The 12,894-nt window shown below is 45.6% G+C and overlaps 1 protein-coding gene across 1 annotated transcript in view; it reads right to left on the reverse strand.

Annotated features, from left to right (window-relative positions):
* The window catches only part of washc3 (WASH complex subunit 3), a 45,237-nt gene extending 35,389 nt beyond the window's left edge, over nucleotides 1-9,848 (reverse strand). The window contains exons 1-3 of the mRNA XM_072552014.1: nucleotides 9,748-9,848; nucleotides 5,614-5,712; nucleotides 4,237-4,302 (exon numbers count right to left, since the gene is read on the reverse strand). Of these exons, the coding sequence (XP_072408115.1) occupies nucleotides 4,237-4,302; nucleotides 5,614-5,712; nucleotides 9,748-9,798 (216 nt within the window). The 5' untranslated portion in view covers nucleotides 9,799-9,848. The remainder of the gene's footprint in view (nucleotides 1-4,236; nucleotides 4,303-5,613; nucleotides 5,713-9,747) is intronic.
* Nucleotides 9,849-12,894: the final 3,046 nt, after the last annotated feature.

Below are 12,894 nucleotides of genomic sequence, written 5' to 3' on the forward strand. Positions count from 1 at the left end.
TATGGAATGAACTGCCAGAGGAAGTGGTGGAAGCTGGTACAATTACAACATTTAAGAGGCATTTGGTTGGGTTTATGAATAGGAAGGGTTTGGAGGGATATGGGCCAGGTGCTGGCAGGCGGGACTAGACTGGGTTGGGACATCTGATCGGCATGGACGGGTTGGACCGAAGGGTCTGTTTCCATGCTGTACATCTCTATCGCTATGTACATCTCTAAGTAATAATGGGGACCCAAGAAGTGACACAGGACCTGAATAGTGTTTTCCATCAGTCTTCACAGTGGAAGACACCAGCAGCATATCAGAACTTCAAGAGAGTCAAGGGGCAGAGATGGATGTAGTGTGTATCACTCAGGAGAAAGTGCGAGGCAAGCTGAAAGGTTTGAAGGTGGATAAGTCACCCCAGACCAGATGGACGAATCCCCAGAGTTCTGAAGGAAATAGCTGAGGGGATTGTAGAGGCATTGGTGATGATCTTTCAGGAATCTCTGGGGTCAGTGAGGGTCCCAGAGGACTCAAAAATGGGTAATGTAACACTCCTGCGTAAGAAGGGAGGGAAGCAGAAGACAGGAAACTATAGCCCTGTTAGCCTGACCTCAGTCACTGGTAAGATTTTAGGGTCCATTATTATGGATGAGACCATAGAGTATTTTGAATCATAGAGCAGAATTATAGAATCCCTGCAGTGTGGAAACAGGCCATTTGGCCCAACAAGTCCACACTGACCTTCCAAAAGAGTAACCCACCCAGACCCATCCCCCCTACCCTATTACTCTCCTTTTACCCCCGACTAATGCACCTAACCTACATACCCCTGAAGACAATGAGCAAAATAGCATGGCCAATTCACCTAACCTGCACATCTTTGGACTGTGGGAGGAAACCAGAGCACCTGGAGGAAACCCACACAGACACGAGAGAATGTGCAAACTCCACACAGGCAGTTGCTCGAGACTGGAATTGAACCTGGGTCTCTGGCACTTTGAGACAGCAGTGTTTAATCATTGAGCCCCTGTGCCCTCTCCTTGCATGGTAAAATAGGGCAAAGTCAAGGCAGCTTCACCAAAATGAAGTCAAGTTTGACAAATCTGTTAGAATTCTTTGAGGATATAACAAGCAAGTTAGACTGAGGACAGTTGGAAGATGTGATGTTTTTGGATTTCCAGAAGGCCTTTGACAACATTTAGCTCAGGAGGCTAAATAAAATCTAAGCCCATGGTATTAATGGAAAGGTGCTGGCATAGATAGAGGACTGGCTGTCTGGCAGAAGGCAGAGAGTCAGGATAAAAGGGTCTTCTTCAGGATGGCAGCCAATGACTTCCTGAGGTTCCCTGTTAGGATCACAACTATTCAAGGTGTACATCGACGATCTGGACCATCACCTTCTCAAGGCCAACTAGAAATGGCCAATAAATGCTTGCCAACCAGCAACATTCATACCCCACAAATCAATAAAGAAGTGACCTGAGAGAAATCTTGCTAAGTTCATAAAGATAGGTGGAGGGAGAGTTAGTGTTGAGGTAGCAGGGAGGTTGCACAAGGACTTGGACAGGCAGGGAGAAGGGGCAAAGTAGTGACAGAGGGAATACAACGCAAGAAAGTGAGGCGATGCGCTTTGGTAGGAAGAACTGAGGTGTAATGGGGAAAGGCTTCAGAAATCTGAAGCACAAAGAAACTTGGGAGTCCTAGTTCAGGATTTTCTGAAGGCCACCATGCAGTTTCAGTTAGCACTTCGGAACCCAAATGCAATGTTCGCATTCATTTCAAGAGGGCTAGAATACAACAGCAGAGATGTAGTGCTGAGGCCGTCTAAGACCACATTTGGAATATCAAGAGGCATTTTGGATCCCATATCTAAGGAAAGGTTTGCTGGCATTGGAGGGGTTCTAGAAGTGGTTACAAGAATGATCTCAGGATGAAGAGCTTGTAATATGAGAAGTGGTTGAGGACTCTGGATCTGTACTCAATGGAGTTTCGAAGGACATTAGGGGATCTGACTGAAACTTATAGAATTGAGTGGGTATGGAGAAGACGTTTCTGCTAGTAGGAGAAATTATGACCAGAGGGCATAGTCTCAGAGTGAAGGAACAAACCTTCAGAACTGAGGTGAAGAGGAATTTATTCAGCTAGAGGGTGGTTAACCTCTGGAACTCATTGTCGCAGACGGCTGTGTATTTTAGGACAGAGATAGATTGATTGGGTAAGGGGATTTAGGGTTATTGGGAGAAGGCAGGAGGAATGGATTTGAGAAGCATATCAAATGGCAGAGCATGGGCTAAACAGTCTAATCCTAATCCTCTCTTATTATGGTCTTATTAGAGAGAAAAACTATGGACTTTGCAAAAACAGTGCTTTTAAGATTGGAATCCTTTCAGCACTGTTTGTTTGAATCCTTACTCAATAAACTCAATGTTTCCCGGGGGAGCTAATTGTCAATGCTGATGCGAGATGGTTAAATCAAGTAACTGTCCTGCAAAGATTTCTTAGATTTGATTCCTGAATTGTTATTTTTATTAAATAAAGGAATAAAGTACACAGGGAGCTGTTGAGCAATGTGTAACTGCCCTTCGGGTTCCTTACAGACATAACGGCAAAACTGAATGAGCTGAACTCTGAACTGTAGAGAAAGGACAGTGTCGCAGCAACATATACTCAGTGCTGTGAATGCATTCAAACTGGAACTGGGCTGTGGTCCTCCCAATTAAAAAAAACAAAACGCTGCAACACTTTTAAAGTTGGAAGAAAATACTAGAAACAAAGTCAAAGATAAACAAAATAACACCACCAGAAAACTTCTGCAAAGCCCTGAGGAAGTTAGCACAAGAATTGATGTATTGGAACAATTCATCATGTTTGTCTCAAAACCGTTCCTTCAATTATACATTGGTGGGTTGGCTACCAAATTCCACCAGGGATTTGATTTTCAAACCTACAAGGTTGATGTGGAGATAGTTACTGTACAAAATGGTATTGAGCTGAAAGCCAGCTTGAGACAGCAATTTTTGGGAACTTGCAAACAGAGAAAAATAGCCACTCCTCTCATTCCCTTCCAGGCTTTTAAAGTGGAAGCTTACTTTGGCTCCACATCCCTCTGTGGGACAGCATTCTCCCAAAAGAAGATAATTAGGTCCAAGTATTGCACCAATCTTACAAACAGACAAACTACAACCCAGGCTTCAAGGCACTGGCAGATAATGTGCAGTCACAGATGTCACACCACCAATTGGTGAATAGAGGACAATATGGGTAATCACATACCCACTGGTTTTAGATTTATATAGCATTGAAAATAAATTGCTAATTCAACATTTTCTTCAAGTAGACCTAGTATGCACTTAAATTCAAAAAAGTGATCACGTTCTTAAAGGTTGGAGACAACTGGGCTATATGATAGAGTTTAAAGAAACAGCAAGTATCAGGAAAAATAAGAAAACCAATTATAAACCCTGAAAATCACCACATTTGCAACTCTGCCATTTATAAGGGGCACTGCGCAGATATGGAAAGGGTCCCTTTATTTGCACCTTCCAAGAAAGACAAAGACGGCAGGTGTGAGGGAATACCGCCACTTCTAATGATCCCCTACAAGACATACTTTCCAAACCTGCGACTTCCACCCTTATAAAGTGGTTATAAACCACTCACCACCCTGACTCAGAATCACATTGTCATTCCTTCACTGTCACAGGGTTAATAAGCTGGAACCCTCTTCCTCATAGCATCATCAATGTATCTAATCTAGCAGTTCTAGTCAGTGGCTGAACACTACACTCTTAAAAGTAATTAGCAGGGGCAACAAATGCTGGCCTTGCAGCAACATTGACCACTCTCAAACAAATTTTAAAAAGCAATTAGACGATATATCGGACTCAAAAAGTTAACTGTTTTTCTCTCTCCACAGATGCTGAATTTCTCCAGCATTTTCTGTTTGTTTTAGCAACTAGTAAATACCAAATTCAAAACTCAATTCCCAAAATATTTACAAAAATCACTTGGAGCGATTGGGACAAGTCTCACAGCAGGTGTTAAACTGACTGTTAAGAAACCAATTCTACCTGGCCATCCAAACACCCTTTACCGCAATCTGCTGCTTCCAATCCACAGTCAGACCTCACTGCAAATTGATGTGTTCAACATGCAACTAGATCTGCTGTCATAAAACACTGCTGATGCATTTATTTGTTACAAAGCATACAGAGTGAAATATGATGATACATTCCCAGCCTCAAAGCTCACCTTTGCTTCCAGAATATTGAGAGTTGTTTCAATTTGCTGGATACGTAAAGTAAGACTGGCCAGTTTCTGAAACAGAGGATAAACTAATTACACATTTGTAATAATTGCACTAGCACTTGGAAAACAGAAGTTACAATGGATTTTAAATGTAGAAAACATGCCAATTTTTATTTGTACTTTTTCAAATATTTTCATGCAATATATCATAACTGGACAGGTCAGCATTTGTTGTCCAGTTCTATTTGTATTTGGAAAGGTGGTAGTGAATTGTGTTTTTGAACTACTGCAGTCTATTTGGCAAAGGTACACTCCCAGTAACTAGGAGGAGTATGTTATTGCTGCTTCTGGGATCCAACTTGAGCTAGGTGGTCGATGCAGTTTTATTTCTTTTAACCTTCTTGTAGCTGAGTGCCTTCCTATGATAAATCAGATGAGATTTGACCTGCATCTCCAGGGCATTTTCCTGTCTACTTAAATTACTAATCAAGCTGTGCCATCTAGCAACCTTATCATGACTCTCAAACACAACAAAGTTTGTAATAAGCAACATATTAGTTTCAAAGTGGAATGACAGATGGATAATTTAATAAAACAGCAACCAGTGACATTCAAACAAACAATCTAGTGAGGAGTGCTGAGTAAATGTGTTTAAATGTATGAGAGAGAATGGGAAGAATAGAATGGGATGAAAATTTATTGTCACATGTACTTTTACATGAAAAATACAATGAAAAGTTTTGTAAGTCACCCGACCATGGCAGAGAGAAAATGAGGACTGCAGATGCTGGAGGTCAGAGTTGAATGTGTGGTGCTGGAAAAGCACAGGTCAGGCAGCATCCGAGGAGCAGGAGAATCAATGTTTCTGACATAAGCCCTTCATCAGGCGCCTAGAGGTCATACACATTAATGAAAGGAAATAAAATTAAGACAAAGTTCATCACAGTTCAGTTAATGGCCTACATGTAACTCCAGACCCACAACAATGTGGTTAATTCTTGACTACCCTCATAAATAGCCTCAGTTTGAGGGCAATTAGAAAAGGGCAACAAATGCTGATAACTCCCAGTCGTAGGTATAGTCCACAGATTTACAGAATTATTGTTGAAATTGCCAGGAACCAGTGTTGTAACCTGAATTCAAACCCAGCAACAGGGGAGACAAGGTCACATGGCATTACATTAAATTATTGGCCGCATACAGTTAACTTTGCTGCACACTTTTAAAAAAAACAGGTGAACACAAAAAATATCGTCCAGGTACACTGTATTTCACACTTCTGCAGAATATAAGCATTGTGAATCAGACAATGTACAAGAAAACCATCTACCACTAGCAGTCAATTAATCAGAAACAAACAGAAGGAATTTTATGAAGTACCTCTTCACAAACAGTTGAAAACCGATTCAGAAACCGGACAGTGTGTGCAATAAACTGGTTGAGAAATGCCACAGTCCTTTGTTGCTGGATGGCTGGAACCTGCAGTGAAAAATCCAAGATCAATTTCACATTGTCCTGAATATAGAAAGACAATTCAGGAAACTTAAGTCAATTTTGTTTATAGTTGAAGATGCAGATTGAAGAATTGGGAAATATTCAGAGAGTTTCCAAAGGTGCAGTACATAAATACAGGGGGTACCTGATTTACCAAAGTCTGACTTACAATCACAATTCTATACTGTGGTGCAATTTTAAAAATCAACATACAAACATGTCCGATACTTATGCACAGATGTTTTGCATTGTGTTCTAACTTTGTATACAAATCAACTTGAGAACAGATTCCACAATGAAATCCATTTGCAACCTGGAGACTCTCTGTACCAAATAAATACACACACCAAAAAATCCTAAATTAAGGAACAGGAGCTTGAAAAATAATGAATAGTGTACCATTTCTAGCTGATATTCTTTTTGGACTGGTAAGATTCCAGATTGAAATCTGGCTCACTAGATCATATTTGCTATGTTATGGTTTTAATGAATTGGTCTGTCACTAAATCATAAGATCCAGTGCTGCAGATTTTAAACACTGCTGCAAACTTTTTAAACATACAGTCAAAATATAATCCCAAATGATTCATTTATAAACTGAAAAGAAAATACATCCCTGGTACAGTACCCAAAAGACTACTTCTACAATACTCCCACCGGATTTCCCGAATCCAACATCTCTGAAGGTTTAGATTAAATTACTTACAGTGTGGAAACAGGCCCTTCGGCCCAACAAGCCCACACCGACCCTCCAAAGAGCAACCCACCGAGACCCATTCCCCTACATTTACCCATTCACCTAATACTACGGGCAATTTAGCCAATTCACCTAACCTGCACATTTTTGGACTGTGGGAGGAAACCCCATGCAGACATGGAGAGAATGTGCAAACTCCATACAGACAGTTGCCTGAGGCGAGAATTGAACCCAGGTCTCTGGCACTGTGAGGCAGCAGTGCTAACCACTGTGCCACCGTGCTCACTTGTAACTTCAACTTAGAGCTTGAAACTACAGATAACTTTTTTTCTGAAGCTATCAAATGCTTGAGTTTACATGTATTCAGCTTTAAGAAATCTCTTCAGGGTTTCATCCAACATCTCTGGTCTGGGACTAACACTGATTCTTCACGCTGAGATAAGCTAGTTCGCAATTCGCTGAAGATAGTTGGGACTGCAGATGCTGGAAAGTCAGAGTCAATAAAGTGTGGAGCTGGAAAAAGCACAGCAGGTCAGGCACCATCAGAGGAACAAGGAAGTCAACATTTTAGGTCAGAACCTTTCATAAGCACTGCTGAAGTCTCTGGCCTGAAACGTCAAGTCCCCTGCTCCTCTGATGCTACTTGATCTGCTGTGCTTTTTCCAGCTCCATGCTTTATCAGTTCAATACAGCCTTCCTTCTGAGAAGCACTGGGCCTAACCATCATCTTATGCAACACCTTCATATGACTTCCCCACTCAACATCCAACTGAATCTAAACGTTCCAGTAGTCTCAAACAAAATGTGAAGATCCATTATTTACCTTGCTGGTTATAAAACAATTTGAGATAAACATAAATCCATTTGCTGTGCACTAAAACTAAAGCTAGACCTCATAAATTGTTTTAAAAGAAACTGCAATTGCAGAGCAAAGATGAGACTTTAAAGTTACATACTGGGTTTCGGGGTTAAGATTTTGATTAGAGGTCTATATTACAGTTTTGGGGTGAAAACTAGGGATTAAGCATTAAGAAACACAATGTTGGAGAGAAGTTTGCCATTTGCCCTCAAACCTGTTCTGCCAATTTTTATGATCATGGTTGATATTCCTTTATCCTTTTAGCCATAAGAGTTTTATCTAGCTCTTTCTTAAAAACAATATTTTCCACTTTCTGTGGCAGCAAATTCCACTGGCTCATCATTGGCTGGTTGAAATTGCTCCTTATCTCCTAAAAGATTTACCTCTTATCCTTAAATTAAGACCCTTGGTTCAGGACTCCCCTACATCAGAAACATCCTTCCAGCATCTAACCTGCCTAGTCATGTTAGAATTTTATAGATTTCTATGAGATCCCCCACCCTCCCTCACTTTTTCTAAGCTCTAATGAATACAATCATAACTGACTAGACTCTCCTCATACATCAGTCCTGCCTTCCCAGGAATCAATTTAGTGAACCTTCACCACAATGCCTGTATACCAAGAGCATCCTACCCCAGATAATGAGATCAAAACTACACACAATATTGCAGAAGTGCCCTATATAATTGCAGCAAGACATCCCTGCTCCCGAACTCAAATCCTCTTGCTGGAAGGCCATTTGCCTTCTTTACCTCCTGCTGCACCTGCATTCTTATTTTCAGTGACTGATGTACAAGGACACTTAGGAATTGCTGATCATTCCCCTCTCTCAATTTATAGCTATTCACATAATAATCTGTCCTCCCATTTTTCCCACCAAAGTGTATTATCTCACATTAATCTACATTATGTTGCATTGGATCTGCACTTACCCACTCACTCAGTCTGACCAACTGACACTGCAACATCGCTGCATCCTTCTCACAGCTCACCCTTCCACCCAGCTTTGATTTGATTTGATTTGATTTAGATTAGATTACTTACAGTGTGGAAACAGGCCCTTCGGCCACACTGACCCTCCGAAGAGCAACCCACCCAGACCCACTCCCCTACATTTACCCCTTCACCTAATAGTATGGGCAATTTAGCATGGCCAATTCACCTAACCTGCACATCTTTGGACTGTGGGAGGAAACCGGAGCACCCAGAGGAAACCCACACAGACACGGGGAGAATGTGCAAAGTCCACACAGACAGTTGCCCGAGGCGGGAATTGAACCCGGGTCTCTGGCGCTGTGAGGCAGCAATGCTAACCACTGTGCCACCGTGCCGCCCAGTCACATGTGTCATCTGTAAAGTTTGAGATATTACATTTAATTCCTTCATCTAAATCATTAACATGCAACATGAATAGCTGGGGCCTGAACACCAATCCCTGCAAAAAACCCCACTAGTCACTGCATGCCATACAGAAAAAGACTTGTATACATCTACTCTTGGTTTCCTATCTACAAACCAATTTTTAATATACTATTCCCCAATCTAATGCACTTTAGTTTTACACATTAATCTCTTATGTTGAACTTTGTGGAAAGCGTTTGCAGGTCCAAATAAGTGATATCCACTTGCATCCCCAATCAACTCTATTAGTTACATTTGACGAATTCCAGTACATTGGTCAAGCACAATTTTCCTTTTGCAAATTCATGCTGGTAGGTGTTTAGAAGTTCGAGTAAATTTTTCATATTATAGAGTCATAGTGTCACAGAGATGTACAGCATGGAAACAGACCCTTCAGTTCAACCCGTCCATACCGACCAGATATCCCAACCCAATCTAGTCCCACCTGCCAGCACCCGGCCCACATCCCTCCAAACCCTTCCTATTCATATACCCATCCAAATGCCTCTTAAATGTTGCAATTGTACCAGCGTCCACCACATCCTCTGGCAGCTCATTCCATACACGCACCACCTTCTGTGTGAAGAAGTTGCCCCTCTCACCTTAAACCCATGCCCTCTAGTTCTGGACTCCCCGACCGCAGGGAAAATACTTTGTCTATTTATCCTATCCATGTCCCTCATGATTTTATAAACCTCTATAAGGTCACCCCTCAGCCTCCGGCGCTCCAGGGAAAACAGCCCCAGCCTGTTTCAGGATTTAGAGGCTCGGGCGTTAAGATGAGGTGTCAATGTTGTGGTTTGGGGGTTGTGTGGATTAAGGTTGAGTTGAAAGGATTAAGGTTATAGTTAAGGTTAAGGGGGTAAGGGTGAGGATGCAGGCTGTGGCTGAGGTTAGAGGTCATGGGTTAAGACTAGGGTCTGGGGTTGAGGTCAGAGTTGAGGGGTGACACACTCTCGGTGAACATTTAAACTATCGCTGATAAAACCGCTCCAGGAATCCAGGCCCCCCCTCCCCGGGTCTCTGTCCGTCCCGGTGAAGACGATCCCCGATCCCCCTCACCCGGAGCAGGTCGATCCCTGATCCCACCAGCGGGAGCCCGTCCGCGTCCATTCCGCCCGGAAACACCTCCCGACCCCTGACCCGGAAGGGAAGCTGCTGCGGTCAGGGGCGGGAGAATAGCAGGTGGGCGTGTCCTCATCACAGCCCCGCCCCCGAGGGAGGCTGGGTCTGTCCCAATGTCCCCCATGTCCCTGTGTGTGTGTCCTCATGTCCCTGTGTGTGTGTCCCCATGTCTGTGTGTGTCCCCATGTCTCTGTGTGTGTGTGTGTCCCCATGTCTCTGTGTGTGTGTGTGTCCCCATGTCCCTGTGTGTGTGTCCCCATGTCTCTGTGTGTGTGTGTGTCCCCATGTCTGTGTGTGTCCCCATGTCTGTGTGTGTGTGTGTGTCCCCATGTCTCTGTGTGTGTGTCCCCATGTCTCTGTGTGTGTGTGTGTCCCCATGTCTCTGTGTGTGTGTCCCCATGTCTCTGTGTGTGTGTGTCCCCATGTCTCTGTGTGTGTGTCCCCATGTCTCTGTGTGTGTGTGTGTCCCCATGTCTCTGTGTGTGTGTCCCCATGTCTCTGTGTGTGTGTGTCCCCATGTCCCTGTGTGTGTGTGTCCCCATGTCTCTGTGTGTGTGTGTCCCCATGTCCCTGTGTGTGTGTCCCCATGTCTCTGTGTGTGTCCGTGTCCCCATGTCTCTGTGTGTGTGTGTGTCCCCATGTCTCTCCTGTGTGCGTGTGTCCCCATGTCTGTGTGTGTGTGTGTCCCCATGTCTCTCCTGTGTGCGTGTGTCCCCATGTCTGTGTGTGTGTGTGTATGTCCCCATGTCTCTGTGTGTATGTCCCCATGTCTGTGTGTGTGTGTGTCCCCATGTCCCTGTGTGTGTGTCCCCATGTCTCTGTGTGTATGTGTGTCCCCATGTCTCTCTCTCTCTGTGTCCCCATGTCCCTGTGTGTGTGTCCCCATGTCTGTGTGTGTGTGTGTGTCCCCATGTCTCTCTGTATGTGTGTCCCCATGTCCCTGTGTGTGTGTGTGTCCCCATGTCCCTATGTGTGTGTCCCATTGTCCCTATGTGTGTGTCCCCATGTCCCAGTGTGTGTCCCCATGTCCCTGTGTGTGTCCCCATGTCTCTCTGTGTGTGTCCCCATGTCTGTCTGTCTGTGTGTGTCCCCATGTCTGTCTGTGTGTGTGTGTCCCTATGTCTCTGTATGTGTGTGTCCCCATGTCCCTGTGTGTGTGTGTGTCCCCATGTCCCTGTGTGTGTGTCCCCATGTCCCTATGTGTGTGTGTCCGCATGACCCTGTGTATGTGTCCCCATGTCCCAGTGTGTGTGTCCCCATGTCCCTTTGTATGTCTGTGTGTGTGTGTCCCCATGTCCCTGTGTGTGTGTCCCCATGTCCCTGTGTGTGTGTCCCCATGACCCTGTGTGTGTCCCAATGACCCTGTGTGTGTTCCCATGTCCCTGTGTGTGTCCGCATGACCCTGTGTGTGTCCGTGTCCCCATGTCCCAGTGTTTGTGTCCCCATGACCCAGTGTGTGTGACCCCATGGCCCAATGAGTGTCCCCATGACCCAGTGTGTGTCCCCATGTCCCAGTGTGTGTGTGTGTCCCCATGTCCCTTGTGTGTGTGTCCCCATGACCCTGTGTGTGTACCCATGTCCCTTTGTGTGTGTGTGTGTCCCCATGTCCCTGTGTGTGTGTCCCCATGACCCTGTGTGTGTGTGTCCCCATGACCCTGTGTGTGTGTGTCCCCATGACCCTGTGTGTGTGTGTCCCCATGACCCTGTGTGTGTGTGTCCCCATGACCCTGTGTGTGTGTGTCCCCATGACCCTGTGTGTGTGTCCCCATGTCCCTGTGTGTGTGTCCGCATGACCCTGTGTGTGTGTGTCCCCATGTCCCTGTGTGTGTGTCCCCATTTCCCTATGTGTGTCCCCATGTCCCAGTGTGCGTGTCCCCATGACCCAGTGTGTGTCCCCATGACCCTGTGTGTGTGTGTCCCCATGTCCCTTTGTGTGTGTTTCCCTTTGTCCCTATGTGTGTGTCCCCATATCCCAGTGTCTGTGTGTGTGAGCCTGTGTGTGTGTCCCCATATCCCAGTGTCTGTGTGTGTGAGCCAGTGTGTGTGTCCCCATGTCCCTGTGTGTGTGTCCCCATGTCCCTGTGTGTGTGTCCCCATGTCCCTGTGTGTGTGTCCACATGTCCCTGTGTGTGTCCACATGTCCCTGTGTGTGTGTCCACATGTCCCTGTCTGTGTGTCCCCATGTCCCTGTCTGTGTGTCCCCATGTCCCTATGAGTGTGTCCCCATGTCCCAGTGTCTGTGTGTGTCCCCATGTCCCGGTGTGTGTGTCCCCATGTCCCAGTGTGTGTGACCCGGTGTGTGTGTCCCCATGACCCTGTGTGTGTGTCCACATGTCCCTGTGTGTGTCCCCATGTCCCTTTGTGTGTGTATCCCCATGTCCCTGTGTGTGTGTCCCCATGTCCCTGTGTGTATGTCCACATGACCCTGTGTGTGTGTCCCCATGTCCGTGTGTGTGTCCATTTCCCCATGTCCATGTGTGTGTGTCCACATGTCCCTGTGTGTGTCCCTATGTCCCTGTGTGTGTGTGTCCACATGTCCCTGTGTGTGTGTCCCCATGTCCGTGTGTGTGTCCGTGTCCCTATGAGTGTGTCCCCATGTCCCAGTGTCTGTGTGTGTCCCTATGTCCCAGAGTGTGTGACCCGGTGTGTGTGTCCACATGTCCCTGTGTGTGTCCACATGTGCGTGTGTGTGTCCGTGTCCACATGTCCGTGTGTGTGTCCGTGTCCCCATGTCCCTATGAGTCTGTCCCCATGTCCCTGTGTGTGTCCCATGACCCTGTGTGTGTGTTCACATGTCCCTGTGTGTGTCCCCATGTCCCTGTGTGTGTGTGTCCCCATGTCCCTATGAGTGTGTCCCCATGTCCCAGTGTCTATGTGTGTCCCCATGTCCCAGTGTGTGTGACCCGGTGTGTGTGTCCCCATGACCCTGTGTGTGTCCCCATGTCCATGTGTGTGTGTGTCCTCATGACCCTGTGTGTGTGTCCCCATTCCCTGTGTGTGTGTCCCCATGTCCCTTTGTGTGTGTGTGTCCATGTTCCTTTGTGTGTGTGTCCCATGTCCCTGTGTGTGTGTCCCCATGTCCCA

The sequence above is a fragment of the Chiloscyllium punctatum genome, chromosome 32, assembly GCF_047496795.1.
Source record: "Chiloscyllium punctatum isolate Juve2018m chromosome 32, sChiPun1.3, whole genome shotgun sequence".
NCBI classification, from domain to species: Eukaryota; Metazoa; Chordata; class Chondrichthyes; order Orectolobiformes; family Hemiscylliidae; genus Chiloscyllium; species Chiloscyllium punctatum.